The sequence below is a fragment of the Drosophila pseudoobscura genome, chromosome 3 (genome assembly GCF_009870125.1).
Source record: "Drosophila pseudoobscura strain MV-25-SWS-2005 chromosome 3, UCI_Dpse_MV25, whole genome shotgun sequence".
NCBI lineage: Eukaryota > Metazoa > Arthropoda > Insecta > Diptera > Drosophilidae > Drosophila > Drosophila pseudoobscura.
Window position 1 is genome coordinate 6,256,833 of NC_046680.1, and position 15,253 is coordinate 6,272,085.

The 15,253-nt window shown below is 41.3% G+C and overlaps 5 protein-coding genes across 7 annotated transcripts in view; 2 read left to right on the forward strand and 3 right to left on the reverse strand.

The window, feature by feature from the left end:
* Positions 1–342: 342 nt before the first annotated feature.
* LOC4803638 (uncharacterized) lies at positions 343–1,346 on the reverse strand. Its single transcript, XM_001360289.4, has 4 exons — positions 1,177–1,346; positions 1,039–1,118; positions 839–971; positions 343–771 (listed from the first exon to the last, which is right to left on the reverse strand). Exons 1-4 carry the CDS (start codon positions 1,274–1,276, stop codon positions 656–658), a joined length of 429 nt encoding a protein of 142 aa, XP_001360326.1. The 5' UTR covers positions 1,277–1,346; the 3' UTR covers positions 343–655.
* Positions 1,347–2,265: 919 nt separating this feature from the next.
* CanB2 (Calcineurin B2) lies at positions 2,266–4,919 on the reverse strand. Its single transcript, XM_015183738.2, has 4 exons — positions 4,750–4,919; positions 4,451–4,490; positions 3,745–4,043; positions 2,266–3,651 (listed from the first exon to the last, which is right to left on the reverse strand). Exons 1-4 carry the CDS (start codon positions 4,750–4,752, stop codon positions 3,481–3,483), a joined length of 513 nt encoding a protein of 170 aa, XP_015039224.2. The 5' UTR covers positions 4,753–4,919; the 3' UTR covers positions 2,266–3,480.
* Positions 4,920–6,412: 1,493 nt separating this feature from the next.
* Positions 6,413–7,587, reverse strand: LOC6898163 (uncharacterized). The gene is made up of 2 exons (XM_015183739.2): positions 6,879–7,587; positions 6,413–6,814 (listed from the first exon to the last, which is right to left on the reverse strand). The coding sequence occupies exons 1-2, from the start codon at positions 7,152–7,154 to the stop codon at positions 6,494–6,496; spliced, it is 597 nt and encodes a 198-aa protein (XP_015039225.2). The 5' UTR covers positions 7,155–7,587; the 3' UTR covers positions 6,413–6,493.
* A 3,022-nt stretch (positions 7,588–10,609) lies between these two features.
* Positions 10,610–12,711, forward strand: cn (Kynurenine 3-monooxygenase cn). The gene is made up of 3 exons (XM_002138206.3): positions 10,610–10,875; positions 11,033–12,079; positions 12,154–12,711. The coding sequence occupies exons 1-3, from the start codon at positions 10,768–10,770 to the stop codon at positions 12,418–12,420; spliced, it is 1,422 nt and encodes a 473-aa protein (XP_002138242.3). The 5' UTR covers positions 10,610–10,767; the 3' UTR covers positions 12,421–12,711.
* A 1,211-nt stretch (positions 12,712–13,922) lies between these two features.
* LOC4803642 (terminal nucleotidyltransferase 5C) overlaps positions 13,923–15,253 on the forward strand; it is a 44,964-nt gene continuing 43,633 nt past the window's right edge. For 2 of the 3 annotated variants that reach the window (XM_033379066.1, XM_001360290.4), the window contains exon 1: positions 13,943–14,321. The gene's annotated coding sequence lies outside the window, so the exon portion shown is untranslated. Of the gene's footprint in view, positions 14,322–15,253 lie in introns of all 3 variants that reach the window. The other variant, XM_033379067.1, reaches the window with a different exon arrangement.

The window sequence follows — 15,253 nt, forward strand, 5'->3', positions numbered from 1 at the left end:
AGAACAACTTGGTCTCGATCTTACCTCACCGGTAGTTCTACAGTGGCTGCAATATCGATTTGCACAACTAATTATCTCTATAGCCCCCCACCCTCAACTGCGAAATACTTCCCAGGAACTTCAGAAAACATACCTACATACGTGGGTACACTATTCATTTATCCAAACTAAATTTATATATCCCTATACTCTTTTAGTACAGGGTAAAGAATATCTAATTATTTAGATCTCTCATTAATGCTGTGCTATCTCCAAATATGTTATTAAATAGATAAATTGACTGAAAGTAAAATGGATATCAGTGCAATGAAGATGTCACGGAATTTCACAAACATTTCCAAATCGAGGAAACATAGCTCGCAAATGGGGCGATTTTTGTTTATTTGCGGTATCTTATCTTAGAGGAATACAGACATGATTGGGTCCGGTCTGATCTGTACGTCATGACGATTACCTTATAGAATCGAGACTTCTGTGTAAAACTACAATCGTCTAAGCAAGGGCATAAATATAAAGATCTGTGTTCAATGTGTAGAACCCAGTTATTTCAAGAAAGAATCGTCAATGCGCTGCCGATTAGATTTATAATTACGATTGATATACATATGTATAGTATGTGTGTATAAGAATGTTCTCATATACAACTCTATAGGTATTATATGTGGCCTATAAAATCCTTTTTCCCAACCAGATTTTCGTACGATGGCGGTTCTTCCTTACGCATTCTGTCGAATGCCTTTTGAACCGAGAACAGGGCATAACTGAGATACGCTGTAATTAAGGGACAGATAATAGATTATTGAATCGAAATCAGTAGCATGTGGTCCTGTGAGTATACCTGTAAATGGGACTACCATGATCGGAAGAAAGAGCCAATATCCATTGACCATCATTGCAACCCCCAGGTAAACCATGAGGTACAAGAAGAATCCACAGGTTATCATCCAAGGCACGAAAAGCTTATAACAGTTCTATATTTAGACAAACAGATAAGGATCAATTGAAGTGCAGCTGGAAGGGAGGCAGACTTATACGTACCTTTATGGCACCAATTACTAGGCATATGCTTCCCATAATCTGCAAAGCCGAAACATGCAAGCCCAGATCGCTCGATATATCTGCAAAGTGAAATAGGTATGAGTTCGGCCAAACATTGTATTCAATTTGAATACATACACCAAAAATATTCACTCTTTAGAAGTATATAGACAGTTGCAAAGACCACTGACAGCACACCTGAGAGGATAACGCCGTTTTTGCTGTCTAATTGAAGCATTTTGCTGATTTCACTTTTCTTTCTTTCGTGGACACTCCACTCTGTTCAGTAGAAAGACTATTTCACAAATAAATGTGAAATATTTAGACACGGCAAGGGGAGCTTTTTCTTCCTAATCTTATCACCTACCTGGCACTCTCCCTCTCTTTTACATACATACTATATACATACTGTATGTATATATGTACTCCCTGGGCGACAAAGAGAACCCGCATTTGTTTATCGCCAATATTTGTGCTTTATTGCACTGAAGGATTACGTGGGGCTTGTGAATTTGTTATAGGCTGGTGGTCTCAGTACAGTTGAGATAAACTGGAAAAGATCAACAGAGGATAGATAGAACGCCGCAGGAGAGTAGGAAGATCAGCTACAGGAAGAATCCTGTAATTATCATCCATGGCAGGTATATATACAAAGAACCTACGTTTGTGGCAACAAATACCAGGTACATGCTAATCAGGATCCGCAGAGTCGTTACTTGCACGAATAGATCACAGGAATTGTCCATTAGAGACAAATAGACAGACGTAAAAACTTATCAAAAATCCTAATCACAATGATAGGACAATGACGTATTTGGTATCTCGATTTTGCTCTCTGCGTGGGAAGTATTTCACGAGAACTAAAACAGAGTTCGATGTTAAAAACTTATCTTATCAATAAATCGCTCTTTGCTGGACGCCCGTTCGCCCAGTGAGAAAAAAACCCCTTGATGATTTGGTGTATAAATAATTTTTATTGAAAGTTTTGCTTCTTATTGCTTCAGCGTCATCAAGCCAGCAAGCCGAGCCCATTCTCCTCATTCACTTCCTCTGAACAGGCGGGCAGGGGCAAGGGCAGGCTTATAAAAATGTTTCGGCTCTTTGGTAGACCTTACAATGGATTTAGGTTTAGGTTTAGGTTTAGATTTGATTATTCTTGAATAATGCAATGGAATTGATTAGCTAACAAATCGATTGGTGGCGAGTGTGCAAAAAGTTTGTTAATTGTAAAATTTGTAACATGCTGTTTATTCGTTTTGATTTTGTTTTAACTAGAGTTACTTTTAAGTATAAAATTGTAATGCAATATCGCATCGCATCGCACTGCATGGCATTGCTTTCATATGTATTGATGTATGTATAATTATTCGATCTTCAGTTAACTCTTGATACCCGATCAACTTTAGCATATTTTTATTGTTTTTTTGTTTTGTTTGATTTCGAGCAGCCGTAAGTCGCAGTTCTGCTTAAGAATATATCCGATTGATTTGAGTAAAGTTAGGCTTGATTAGGTTGGGTAGTTGGGGCTAAGAATTTAAGAACATGTGGCCTTCTTTTCAAGTTAGTCAAGAGATATAAAAAATACGTAGATTATAACATTCGATTAGTACAAGTAGGTATGTATAAATATATAAAAAGTACACAATGTGTAAATAAGACTAAGTCGATAGAGGAGCACGCAGCACTTCTTCTCATGCTCTTTTTCTGCACTGCACTGCTCTCTTTTCATCTCTTCTCTTCTCATCATTTTCATTTTAATTTTGTTATTTTTTTTTTTGTTTTTGGCAAAATCACAGGAGAATTAGAAATAATTAACATAAACTATGACACATGGCCGTGCTCAAGCGGCGGCTCAGGTGTGTCTGTGTGTGCTTGTTTGTGAAAAGCCGGAAAAACCACGAGTTGGATAAGCGGGACAACAATCATACAAGTGACGCGGCGCGACGAACCTCTCTCTTTGCCGATTGGAAAGATCCTTTGGATGGGTTCAAGTTCAACCATGCTTGCTTTCTTTATTTGCCTTCACTTTGATTGGAGTTTGATTGTAATTGGTTTTAAGTTTTAGTTTTGATTTTGTTTTGAGGATTTGTAAGTTCATTAAGTGTATATTTGTATAATAAATTATGACTATATATGCATGTATATATATGTATATAGATGTATACATTTAAGAAGTAAGTAGGAGGCGCATTATTTCACTTTTCAACTTAAGAGTAACTGCTTGCTCGACTGACTGACTGACTGATTGATTGATTTACTGACTGACTGGCTGACTGAAATGGCTTGTTAGCAGCTTCATAACAATGCGATTCCCTGATCGCTGATCAACAAAAGTGACATTATCATGAGATTAATCGTGACAAAAAAAAGAAGAATGCATATATGCATGTACAAAAGAATAAATAAAACTGCATATAAAAATAATGATTCTCAGTAAGCCTATTAAACGTCAACAACCATCTTCTTGTGTATGTCCGTGTTTCCAACCACCGAACAGAATTCGTCGAACGATATCTTGCCATCCTCATCCTTGTCCGCGAAACCGATTGTCTTGTCCACGATCTGTTGCAGTTGCGTGTCCTTCAGATTGTTGCCCACCATCATTTTTAAAACCTGCAAAAGTCAAATTTTTAGAGTAAGAGTTTTATATTCATCTTGGTGTCGTTTCGTTTAAGGGAGGAGCATTCGAAATCGGTAATTGCTTGCCTGAAAAAGTTCACCATTCGAAATGTATCCATCGTTGTCCATGTCGTAGATGCGGAACGCGAAGCGCAGCTTCGACAGTTTATCACCCTTAACGCTGAACTGTGAGACGCCCTGGATGAACTCCTTAAAGTCCACCTCCCCGTTGCCATCGGCATCGAATATGTCGATCACGCGCTGCACCAGTGGATTCTGTTGCAGCTCCGGCAGCGACATGAACTCGTCCACACTCAATGCCCCCGAATTGTCCAGATCCAGTTTGCGGAAACGTTTGCCCAAGCGTCGAATCTCATCGGCATCGACTGGTATGAGAAGATTACAATTTTTGGTCAGGGGTTATATCTCTAGGGTGCACCCCTACATAATTCAAATGTGAACAGTATTATTTATAGATTCAGATTGTCTGTCTGCCCATCATCAGAGATGAAACACAGTGTGACAAGAACAAGATTAGCATGTAAAAACGCTATAGACGATATTCCGACTACAAAATGGCAATCATAATAATATCATCTCAGGACTTCGAAGTGTACATAGGTGGGTGTTGGGGTTTGGATTTCCGTTGTTCCACGTTTCGCTTGCATTCCACTGAGTATTCCATATACAATGCCTGTGCATACCTACATACCATTCATACATACACACATTTGCATATTCATAAACAGCTGCCGTACCGTTCAAATGACATTGACTGAAAAATGGTACTTACAATTGGAACACATTTCCATGGGCAGTGATGTTTCGTTTCCCTGAAAATAAAATGGGGTAGATTATCACAGAAAGCACTAAAATTCGCAAATTTATTGCATCCGAAGGTATGATGAAGGGGAAGGGGGGTGCCAAGAGTCAGTTTCTTTTTCATTATTTTCCTTTCAAACGGGACACTGCCTGCGGGGCTCCCAGTCCCCTTCTCTCGCTCTCCCTCTCTATCGTCGTTTCACTTGGCCCCTCCATTCCCTTTTTGACACTTGCTCTTGAACATGTATTTCGGCTGGCCGTTTTTATTACCATTTTGGTTTTTCCTTTTGTGGATTTCTTGGGTGCTATCTATAGTACAACTAATTTCGAGATTTTGCACTGCTCTGCTTTCACTCTCTCCGCTAATAATTCGGTGCTTTCTATTATAATTTAATGCCTTCAAGTTTATTGCACATTCTCGTGACGCTTATTTGGCGCAGTATTATGGTTTTGTTGTTAAAAAAATTTAATTTTCTATTGTGCACTTGCAACGCAACACGAGTTCAATATACCGTCCGACCCTCAGAAATATACCGAAATATACCGACTCAATTTAAAAAAATACCGTAAATATACTGACGAGCTCAAGTTCTATTTTACATATTCCTCGTTTTTGATATTCCGTCGAATATTACCAGCTATATAGAGCATTTAGCCATGCCCACATAATTTTATACGATTAATGAATCAATTTTCTACAAGATTGGATAGTTTTTAATCCTTGCTTTTATTGTATTTATTGTAAAAAAAGGGTTTAAAGAAAATAGTTCAACAAAAAATCAGTCGCAATGTTGCTGGCATTTGAAGACATGATGCGTGTATAGGCCTTTGTACACCCTATTTTGTTAATTTTATATGAAGATGAAACGTGATTTATAAAGACCTTTCCTAAAATTGATATTCTTTAGACATATTCAAGTTACATTATTAGTATCTTGTATATATTTATGTCGATCCTGATACCTACTGAGCCTTGGAAGTCAAACATATTACCAATTCTATAACATCCATTCCCGCAGGGTATGTGTGCGTGGAATGGGACTCATTGTTGTGAACCGGTTATGACGACTAATTCTTGGTTAATCTTTCTTCCGTCGAATATTCCCAGCTATATAGATCTCTCAGTTTTGCCCAGACAATTTTATATGATAGCTGAATCAATTTTGATCAAGATTAACTATTTTTAAGTACTTGCATGTTTTTTATTTTGATAAAAACACGATTTCAACAAAAATGTTCTATAGTCCCAGGTTGTGACGTCAATGTTGCTGGTATTTGCAGACTCATTTGTTGTCAACCAGGGTATGGGAGTTTATATACCCTATTTTGTGAATATTATATAAAGATACTGTTTTCCAATCTGCTTTCAAAAGTAATTAATAAAGGCCTTATTTTAGATAGCATTTTTTGGTCTATTCATGCATTTGATTAGTTATTTGTATATAAAACCTGATCCCTGTAGCGATTCTTTGTCTCTGAATGAGGACCACTAATTGCAAAATATCGTTTAAAATAGATACTGACTAGTTTCTGCATGAATTAGAGCATGGGATGAAACACATTTCCGCAATTCTATATCATCCATTTCCCCAGGGTATGTGTGCATGGAATTAGCAACATGTTTGTGTATGGCATTGTTGCTAAAGCGAACTACGGCGAAATCAAATTCGATTCAAAATGACCAATTCTTTGTTCCGTAGAATAATACTATCTATATGGAACATTTAGCCATGCCAACTCAATTTGGTACGATTGATGAATCAATTCTATACATGATTGGTCTATTCGAAATACTTGCATTTATTGGATTTCTATATAACATTGAAAATTAAATTAATAGATTGACGAAATTGACAAAAATACCATGGGAGCGCGGCGAAAACCAGTAATTCTACAGTATGACCCTCAGAAATATACCGAAACATACTGTCTCATTTTTAAAATATACCGTAAATATACTGACGAATTCAAGTTATATTTTACATATTCCCAGCTATATAGCGTTCTACCATCACTATGTGCTATCGATACTTGTGATCGAACATCTCGTCTCCGTATCCCGCCATTTTGCCGCAGTGAAATGAAAATTGTAAACGGGGCTCAGTACTCTGTCGACAACGCGATATTTTGCCAAAATCTTCCGCAGATGTACGATATCCCAAAGTACTGGGTACTCCCTGGCGGCGCTCACTCTCGTCAGCAAATTGGCGGGGCATCCATCAGATATGATGCCCATCAGCCGGTTGGAGTACCCATGCCGTTTTATGGCCTCCAGCACCATGGATAGACTGTCATCTATCTCCTCAGATCCCATTATCTTAGCCTCAACCATGGCCTGTGAAATAATGGTTATGTTTATACATAAATATATGAATAACATAATATATGTATTTACTTACCAGCTTCATGTGCAGGTAATTGAAATTGGAGCCATCGAGGTTGAAACCTGCGATGGCCAGCACCTTCCACTTCCCGTGCCAATCCCATTTGACATGGAATTCGTTCAGAATGAGGACGAAGGGCTCTATCTCAAACTTCCGAAGATTGTGAAGCATGTTGATTTGGCCATCGTAGAGGTATCTCTCCTGACTCTCCCGCTCTATAAAATTAACCGCCTTAACTACCTGTTGCTCAGATAAAGTACGCACAAAAGGTAACACAATTTGATGCATCATATCATGATCAAATCAAATGCAACTTTTCAGTCTCACGCTTCAGCGTGACACTGCAGAAATCTGTTTTTTCGCTTCCCTTTTGCGCGCACTTTGAAGATTTTTTATATTTTTGGGTATTTTACTATTTTTTATAATATATTACTATTTATTACTATACAATATTTGCATATACAATACACAATTCAATATAATATTGAATTAAGAAAATATATTCAAAGTATCAGGCTGTTCTGTTTCTTCTGTTTTCTGTTGTTTTCCCTTTTTTCGTAATCGCCGCCTCAGTTTTTTAAGGCGAACACATACAACTAAAAAGCATAACGTATTGTTTTTGTCAATCCATGTATGCGGATGTATGTGTATGTGTGCAGCATGCAAAAAAGAAAAGCAAAAAGAAAAGCGAAAACATAACGGTACGGTACTACTTCTTTGGCAAATGTGAACGGTTAAAGTGAATGAAGAAGAGACGAAGAAGAAGAAGTAAAAATGTCATTCAATATTAATTTTAATTGTGGTCCCCCCCCGGTCGGCCAATATAAAATTGGAGAAAAAGAATCTATACTGGAATGTATAAATTCTCTGCCGAAGTGCGATTTGCCTCTGCAGCAAAAGCCTGAAGTCGGTTGCCAGCAGACGGCCGAGATTGCTGATGATAGCTTTGATTGCTCCAATCTCACAGCAGCACAGTTGGAGCAGTTGGCCCTACTGACGGCCGCAGCCAACCCTGGGCAATCAAGCGTCAGTTTGATGGTGATGATTCCCGCGGAAAGTTTGTTGGAAATTGTTCAGGTACTGTCTGGCACCGCGGCCCAGATAGTATCCATGTCGTCAACCGTTTTAAAGGGGAATTCCAGCAAGGGAACAATTTCCGAGGTGCCAATCTGGGTGGATGCAGGAGTGGGCGTGCCGCCCAGTGTCGGAGATATGAAGATGTACCTATCGCCCGCAGACAAACCGAGTGTGGTGGTGCAGACACAATCAGTAAGTAAATGCAATTAAACTTGAAATTCACAAGATCACATCTATCTATCTATTCTATCCCAACAGAAATCGACCCATAATCCGAGTTTTCGCATCCTGGAACATGTGATAATTCCATCCCAGCAGCCGGGCTGCAAACAAGAGCAGACTTTACATAGATATCCAGAATGCTCCGAGAAGTGTGGTTGCGGAGGTTCAATTACGCTCCGAGAAGTCTGGTTGCGGAGGTTCAATTACGCTCCGAGAAGTGTGGTTGCGGAGGTTCAATTACGCTCCGAGAAGTCTGGTTGCGGAGGTTCAATTATGCTCCGAGAAGTCTGGTTGCGGAGGTTCAATTACGCTCCGAGAAGTCTGGTTGCGGAGGTTCAATTACGCTCCGAGAAGTCTGGTTGCGGAGGTTCAATTACGCTCCGAGAAGTCTGGTTGCGGAGGTTGAAGTACGGTTCGAGAGGAATTCGAGGCGAATATGTTGGGCCGATGGCGGGCCGATTGTGGCTCTGGCGTCGTTGCTTTATATACAAAATTCAGCTTGTAATGTGACCGTTGGTGTTGCGCTGCGGGCACACTGGGTACCAGTGCTGCCAGATTTTGAGAGTCACCATAAGCTAGATTGAAGAGAAAAAAGCTAGAATAAGCTTACAACTACACTAACCATAAAACACATCAAAATATGGGATAATTGCATTTTTTATTAATGTAATTACATGATTTTATCCATTTCATTATGCCATGGCCGAGTGCTCAGCAATGTACAAACAAAATGCAGGCATTTGCTCCTCTGTTTTTGAAGACTTTCTAACAAAAGGTATTTTGTTAGCTTGTGCCATGCTTACATTGGACGCAAGCATGCTGGACGACAGCATGCTGCCGTAATTTCAACTTGGCTTCTATTGTTGCTTACAAAAACAGCAGAACGCTTTTGTGGGGTCAGTTGGCAAATTGCTTATTTTTTGTATGTAAATGTGCAAACATGTACAATACTGAAGTGTGATTGAAACTTATCAGTAATTATAAGGTAATAATTACCTTACATTTATACACAAAATTGGACGATATACCAAAATACGAACAACATATATGATTTTTGTCCGATTTATCGATACAAATTAAAAAATATTACAATCAAATCAGAAACAAAAATGGTTTTGTACTAAATTTTTTTAAGTTAAAATAAGCTAAAAGAAATTTGAAATAAGCTAGATATCTCGCTGTAAGCAATGCAAATACTTTTCAAGCTATTCGATTTAAAAATAAACAAAATCTAGCTTAAAAAAAGCTAAAATGGCAACAAATAATTAATTAATTAAAACAGTGAAGAATATCCAAGAGACTGACAACAACATACATACATAAATTCACATATGTAAGTGCATACGTACATATATACATATGTACATATGTGTGTACACATACATATTCGTTTTTGTCAACTCTAAAAGAGGAGAAATTAAATAGGAATACCTCTTGCAGTTATCAGCTAAATTTAGAAGACAACATATACATATCAATATTTTATAATAACAAATAGGTACCACCTGCTAAAAAAAGCTTATAAACAATATTATTTAGACGTCAATAAGCGACGGCGTTTGCATAATTTTTATAATTTATAATAATCCTGTTTGAAATAAGGAAATAAATGTGTAAATATATTATTTTAATATTTTATATTTTGTGGTATAAATCAAACAAATAACAGCTTTTATTTCATTTCCCGCGCCCTAGTGTACCATACCCACCCCCTTCCCATTCTTCATTTATTTTGTGGCGGTAGGTCAGTCCATCAAAAGACCCGAAACAAGAACCAAACTCAAATTTCAGTTCTAGCGGCCAGCAATAGTAAACACACACACGCAAAGTACGTGAGAATGCATGTGCTATACACTAAAACATGCTGGTGGCAAAACAGAACCAGACCTGAGAGAGTTCAAAAAATCTGAAAAAACATGCAATCACATATTTTTGTCGAAACATATTGCGTGTGTACTAACACATGCAAAGATGTTCTCTCTGCGCTCTCTCTCTCATGATGACGTCACTCTGGGGTACGGATAGCGCAAGCCGGTGTGTGACACTTTCGTTGTATGAACTGGCACATCTATATACTGTATAGTTAGTGGTTGTATGAACTGGCACATCTATATACTGTATGGTTAGTGTCCTGGGCTATGATTGCTTGCAGCTCGTATTCGCTTTTAGCCTATCGATATATCGCAAAGCAATCCCTGCGACCATGAAAATACTTGAATGAAAAATACTGAAAATATCGATAATTGCCGCCAGTTTTAAAATTAAAAATGTTTTCTCAGCATCTATCAGATGATTATGGAATTTAGTCAGTTAGCAAAGTGCTTAGTAAGGGTATTGCATATATTTTTCATTTGCATACAAAAATTACTCGAGCTTGTTCTAAATTATGCTGAGCGCCAGTCATCAGACTGGCTTTTGCGGTCTGGCACTTGCTGGGCTTCGCTTAGACGTACGAGTTACAGATATAGCAGATAGATAGCAATTGCTGTGTATTTATCCAGCATAATCGTTCGCCTAACCATCTTCCGACCCAATTCATTGGTTTCCATTTCATTCCAAAAGCAGCAGCCCAACCGAACAGTCACTCCCGTCACGACGAGAAGTCATGGCACAAGGAACCGGCATCATCTGCTCAGAGGTTAACGGCCGCGGGGCAGCGGCGTACGAGGAGGAGCCACAGCGGCGCAGAGTGGCCATTGTCGGGGCGGGTTTGGTAAGTGTGATATGTATCCAAGATATGATATGATATCTAGATGCTGTAGATCTAGCAAAAGTAACAGCAAGAGTGCGTCTCCCCCTTATCAGTGGGGTGGGCTTCATAATCCCAGTTTGTAGAGCAAACTCTCTTATCAGGCTACATTTTTCGGCAGGTGGGTTCTTTGGCGGCCCTAAACTTTGCCCGGATGGGCAATCACGTGGACTTGTACGAGTATCGCGAGGACATTCGGCATGCTGCTCTCGTGCAAGGACGCAGCATTAATCTGGCGCTCTCCCAGCGGGGACGCAAGGCGCTGGCTGCCGTGGGTCTGGAGCAGGAGGTCCTGTCCACCGCCATACCCATGCGGGGACGAATGCTGCACGATGTTGCAGGACGGACCAGTGTGGTGCTGTACGACCCGTGCACCCAACAGTGCCTCTACTCCGTCGGCCGCAAGCAGCTCAACGAGGTTCTGCTCAACGCCTGCGACAAGCTCCCAAACATTCAGTGCCACTTCGAGCACAAGCTGACCAAAGCCAGCATCAAAGAAGGACTCATGGAGTTCAAGCAGCCACATCGGGAGGGGGTTGTGGCGGCCAGCGCGGATCTCATTGTGGGTTGCGACGGAGCCTTTAGCAGCGTGCGTCAGCAGCTGGTGAAGCTGCCGGGCTTCAACTACTCGCAGGATTATATCGAGACTGGCTACCTGGAGCTGTGCATTCCAGCCAAGGCAGGCGAGTTCCAGATGCCACCCAACTATCTGCACATCTGGCCGCGCAACTCCTTCATGATGATTGCCCTGCCCAACCAGGACAAGTCCTTCACGGTGACACTGTCGATGCCGTTCAAGATGTTCGCCAGCATCCAGAGCCAGGATCAGCTGCTGGCCTTCTTTAGGCAGCACTACACGGATGCTCTACCTCTGATCGGCGAGGAGCAGCTCATCAAGGACTTCTTTAAGACGCGGCCTCAGCACCTGGTGTCCATCAAGTGCAAGCCGTATCATTATGCCGACAAAGCGCTGATTCTGGGCGATGCGGCCCATGCAATGGTGCCGTACTATGGGCAGGGCATGAACGCAGGCATGGAAGATGTCACCCTGCTGACCTCCATTCTGGGACAGCAATTGCCTCTGGACGAGGCCCTGGCCCAGTTTACCGAGGACCGCTGGAAGGATGCCTTCGCCATTTGCGACCTCGCCATGTACAACTATGTGGAGGTGGGTTCAGTTCAGTGTTCCCCTTGGCCCTTAGTGGCTGCATGTACACCCTCTTTAATCTGTTCCTCTTGCAGATGCGGGATCTCACCAAGCGCTGGTCATTCCGATGCCGAAAGTGGCTGGACACCCTGCTGTTCCGGCTGTTCCCTGGCTGGATTCCACTCTACAACAGCGTCTCCTTTTCGAGCATGCCCTACAGTGAGTGCATTGCCAACCGCAAGTGGCAGGATGGGTTGCTGAAGCGCATTTTTGGGGGCTCCCTCCTTGCCGTTGTCCTGGCCGGCTCTGCGTTCCTTGTGCAGCGTTTTCTTTCACCTTGGACAGTAATGCAATCAAACTAAATGATCTTTTGCCCTCATAAGTATGCTCCGAGAACATTACAAAAGATGCTGCTGCAAATACACTTCCGAATACATCGATTAGATGTCCTAATCGTTTTAGTGGCAAATATTTCATAGTTAGTTCTCGGTTCCCTAAAATATATCACACTCATGTATAATTATTGAACACTTTCAACTGAAATCAATGAATATCATCTGAATTGCAATGCAAGACTCATTCAGGGTCGGCGCTTGCAGTTCCGTCTGATATACGAAATAAATTGTCTATTAATCGGATGTTAACACACAACAGTAGTGGCTATGTTCATCCTTATGGTTCCGATTGGCAGACATCAGGACAAGGCCGGATTATTCATTTATTCTTATTTTATCGAGAGAATGCAATCCGAAAATGATAGAGAGGATGATGGTCAGTTCAAGCTTCAATCAGATCCCGAAGGAAACCTTTTGCAGATCCCTGAAGTCTCAAACTATGCGTGTGATAAAATGCTTCGTTTAATCTAATACGTAGACTAAAGTACTCATCACCTACAATATTTGAATGTGTGTGCTGGGAAAATAATTGAAATTTCTAGTTTGCCGCGTGGCTACGGTACTACGCATCGATTTGGGACTATCTACTTATAGATAGATATATTTGTGGTTTTATTTTGTTGGTTGGCTGGTTGGCTGGTTGGTTGTTGTTGAGGCGGCGACAGCCAAAAATACGCCCCGTCAATGTGATTTTGGTATTTCTGCGGCTATTCCCGTTCTGTTGGCTATTTGTGGCCCATCAGTGCGGTGCAGCCTTCGTCACGTGATCAGTGCATCGGCAGAGAGTTTCCGCTTAAAGGATGGGCATGGGACGCAACGGCCCTCTCCGATGGTGCTCATAAATCATCATATTCAAACATGGTCATAGCCCGCCGTTGCTTGGTCATATGCTCCAAGCTTTTGAGAGTGGGACAGACACGGAGAGAGTGTGGAAGTGAGATAGAGCGGGTGTGAAAGCTTTCAATAAATTAGCATGCCGTTTTCTCTGCTCTTCTCATCGCCGTCTTCCTCTATCCAGCTGCTCGAGAGACACAAGGTCGGTTCGGTGCTTTCCCAATCGCACGCCAGCCAACGCCGGCCGGTATTTCATTACAGCAACAAATTCACATTGGATTTTACACAGTACATTTCGTTTTATGCTTTGATCGAACTAAAGCTCGCTCTCTTCGCCTTTATACATACATACCTCTCTGCCGGAGCGCCAAGGGGCAAAAATTGATAGATTCGATAGAAAGGGGGCTTGAAAAGTGAAATCCAAATCAAACAATGGTTTTAAGCCACCACAGCTCTCTTGACCTACTACTCACTGCCCAAAACCGATACATCCATCTGCCTGCTCATGAAGCTTTCGCGAGAGGAGAGAGAGGGAGAGAGCCCCACCGTTTGCTTCTCATTTCCGACACAACTTTTGTTGCTAATTTCCGTTTTGCTCTCTAGAACGCCACTGGTCTCTGCCCAGCCAGCGTGCCATCGTGAGCGCCGTTAGTTTGCTTGCTCGTCACATGTTCGCTGTTCGTCAAGTAGACCGATTGTGCACAGATCCCCCGACCAGCGGACAATTTCCACAGCATTGTGCAACCGTTAATTGAAAAGGCATTTGCAACTTTAATTCGTTTTTGTCCACAGAACAGGTGTATGTGAGTGTGTGTGCCAGTGCAGGCATTATCGAGTATCGCGCCCTTGCCCTTTCCACCCGCCACCCGCAACCCGCAACCCGCAAATCGTCCACCGTTTACCGATCTAATCCGGCCGACCGTAACGTTCTGGAAGCTTTCGACAAGCGATCCGATCGGTAACCAAAAAACGCGTGGTCTCCGTCAAACTGTATGAAATAATCAGCAGCAAAAAATACAGCGAGGCAAAAAAAGGTAACACGAAAAAAAGTGAAATTGAAATTCAAAGTTAAAATCAAAATCAAAAGTTTTTGGAGTTTTCTCTCTTTCTCTGTGTGCATGAGTGTGTGTACGTGTGTGAGATTGCAACGGTAATCAGAGAGAAGAAGAAGAGTATCGGCTCAAAGCGAGTGGGGGGTTTACTTTGACAGTAGCTGTTTTTTACGTTCACGTAATATTCCAAAAATAAACACATATTTTATATGTAGAAAGATACAAAATTGGGCAGCATCAATTCCCATTATCGCCATCGCCATTAAGTTATAGTTGTTTCGGATAACTACCACCATCCATCAACTGCCACTCGACAGTATTCGCTAACCGATTCAAAGAAAGTGCTCCCCCCTTGTCGATCAGTTTTGCTGTTTTACTTTTAATAGAAATTGTTTCGCTTCTGTGTGATCAAATCGTTTCGGCTATATACAAAATAGACTCTAAAGCTGTATGAAAACAAATACATAGACATTTACAAGCTATGTATATAGACGACAGAGACGGCCGTGATTGCACTCATTGGGCTCGTTCTCTTCTTCGGTGCCACCCCCACGGTCTACGTGAGTCTGGCCCATGCAGTGCGAATTGCGTGGATTTTGGATAAAGACCACCCAAGCACGATCTATCCGAATTTTACAGGTAAATACGGTCAGCATGATTGATAATAGTTACATACATATGTATGAAGATACATACATAGGTGAGACCTACATACATATGTACATATGTATGTATATGGCTACGTGACTGCTTTGCAATCTGGTGATCTAGCGCATCGTCTCGTGTTTTGGGTGTCGGATAGGTTGCTAGTATAAATGAAAAGCAAACCAGAAATGCGGATAAGGTCTACACGCAGATGAATCCACCACCCAGTCTCCCTCCCTCTTCTCACTCTTTCCCACTCACACGGTCAT

Coding starts and splice junctions, on each gene's coding strand:
- LOC4803638 (XM_001360289.4), bottom strand. CDS start 1,276: ATGCTTCAATTAGACAGCAAAAACGGCGTTATCCTCTCAGGTGTGCTG. Junction 972..1,038: donor TAGTAATTGGTGCCATAAAG/GTACGTATAAGT, acceptor GTCTAAATATAG/AACTGTTATAAGCTTTTCGT. Junction 772..838: donor CATGGTAGTCCCATTTACAG/GTATACTCACAG, acceptor CCTTAATTACAG/CGTATCTCAGTTATGCCCTG.
- CanB2 (XM_015183738.2), bottom strand. Junction 4,044..4,450: donor CATGGAAATGTGTTCCAATT/GTAAGTACCATT, acceptor TTCTCATACCAG/TCGATGCCGATGAGATTCGA. Junction 3,652..3,744: donor CGAATGGTGAACTTTTTCAG/GCAAGCAATTAC, acceptor TGACTTTTGCAG/GTTTTAAAAATGATGGTGGG.
- LOC6898163 (XM_015183739.2), bottom strand. CDS start 7,154: ATGATGCATCAAATTGTGTTACCTTTTGTGCGTACTTTATCTGAGCAA. Junction 6,815..6,878: donor ATTACCTGCACATGAAGCTG/GTAAGTAAATAC, acceptor ATTATTTCACAG/GCCATGGTTGAGGCTAAGAT.
- cn (XM_002138206.3), top strand. CDS start 10,768: ATGGCACAAGGAACCGGCATCATCTGCTCAGAGGTTAACGGCCGCGGG. Junction 10,876..11,032: donor CCATTGTCGGGGCGGGTTTG/GTAAGTGTGATA, acceptor ATTTTTCGGCAG/GTGGGTTCTTTGGCGGCCCT. Junction 12,080..12,153: donor CCATGTACAACTATGTGGAG/GTGGGTTCAGTT, acceptor TTCCTCTTGCAG/ATGCGGGATCTCACCAAGCG.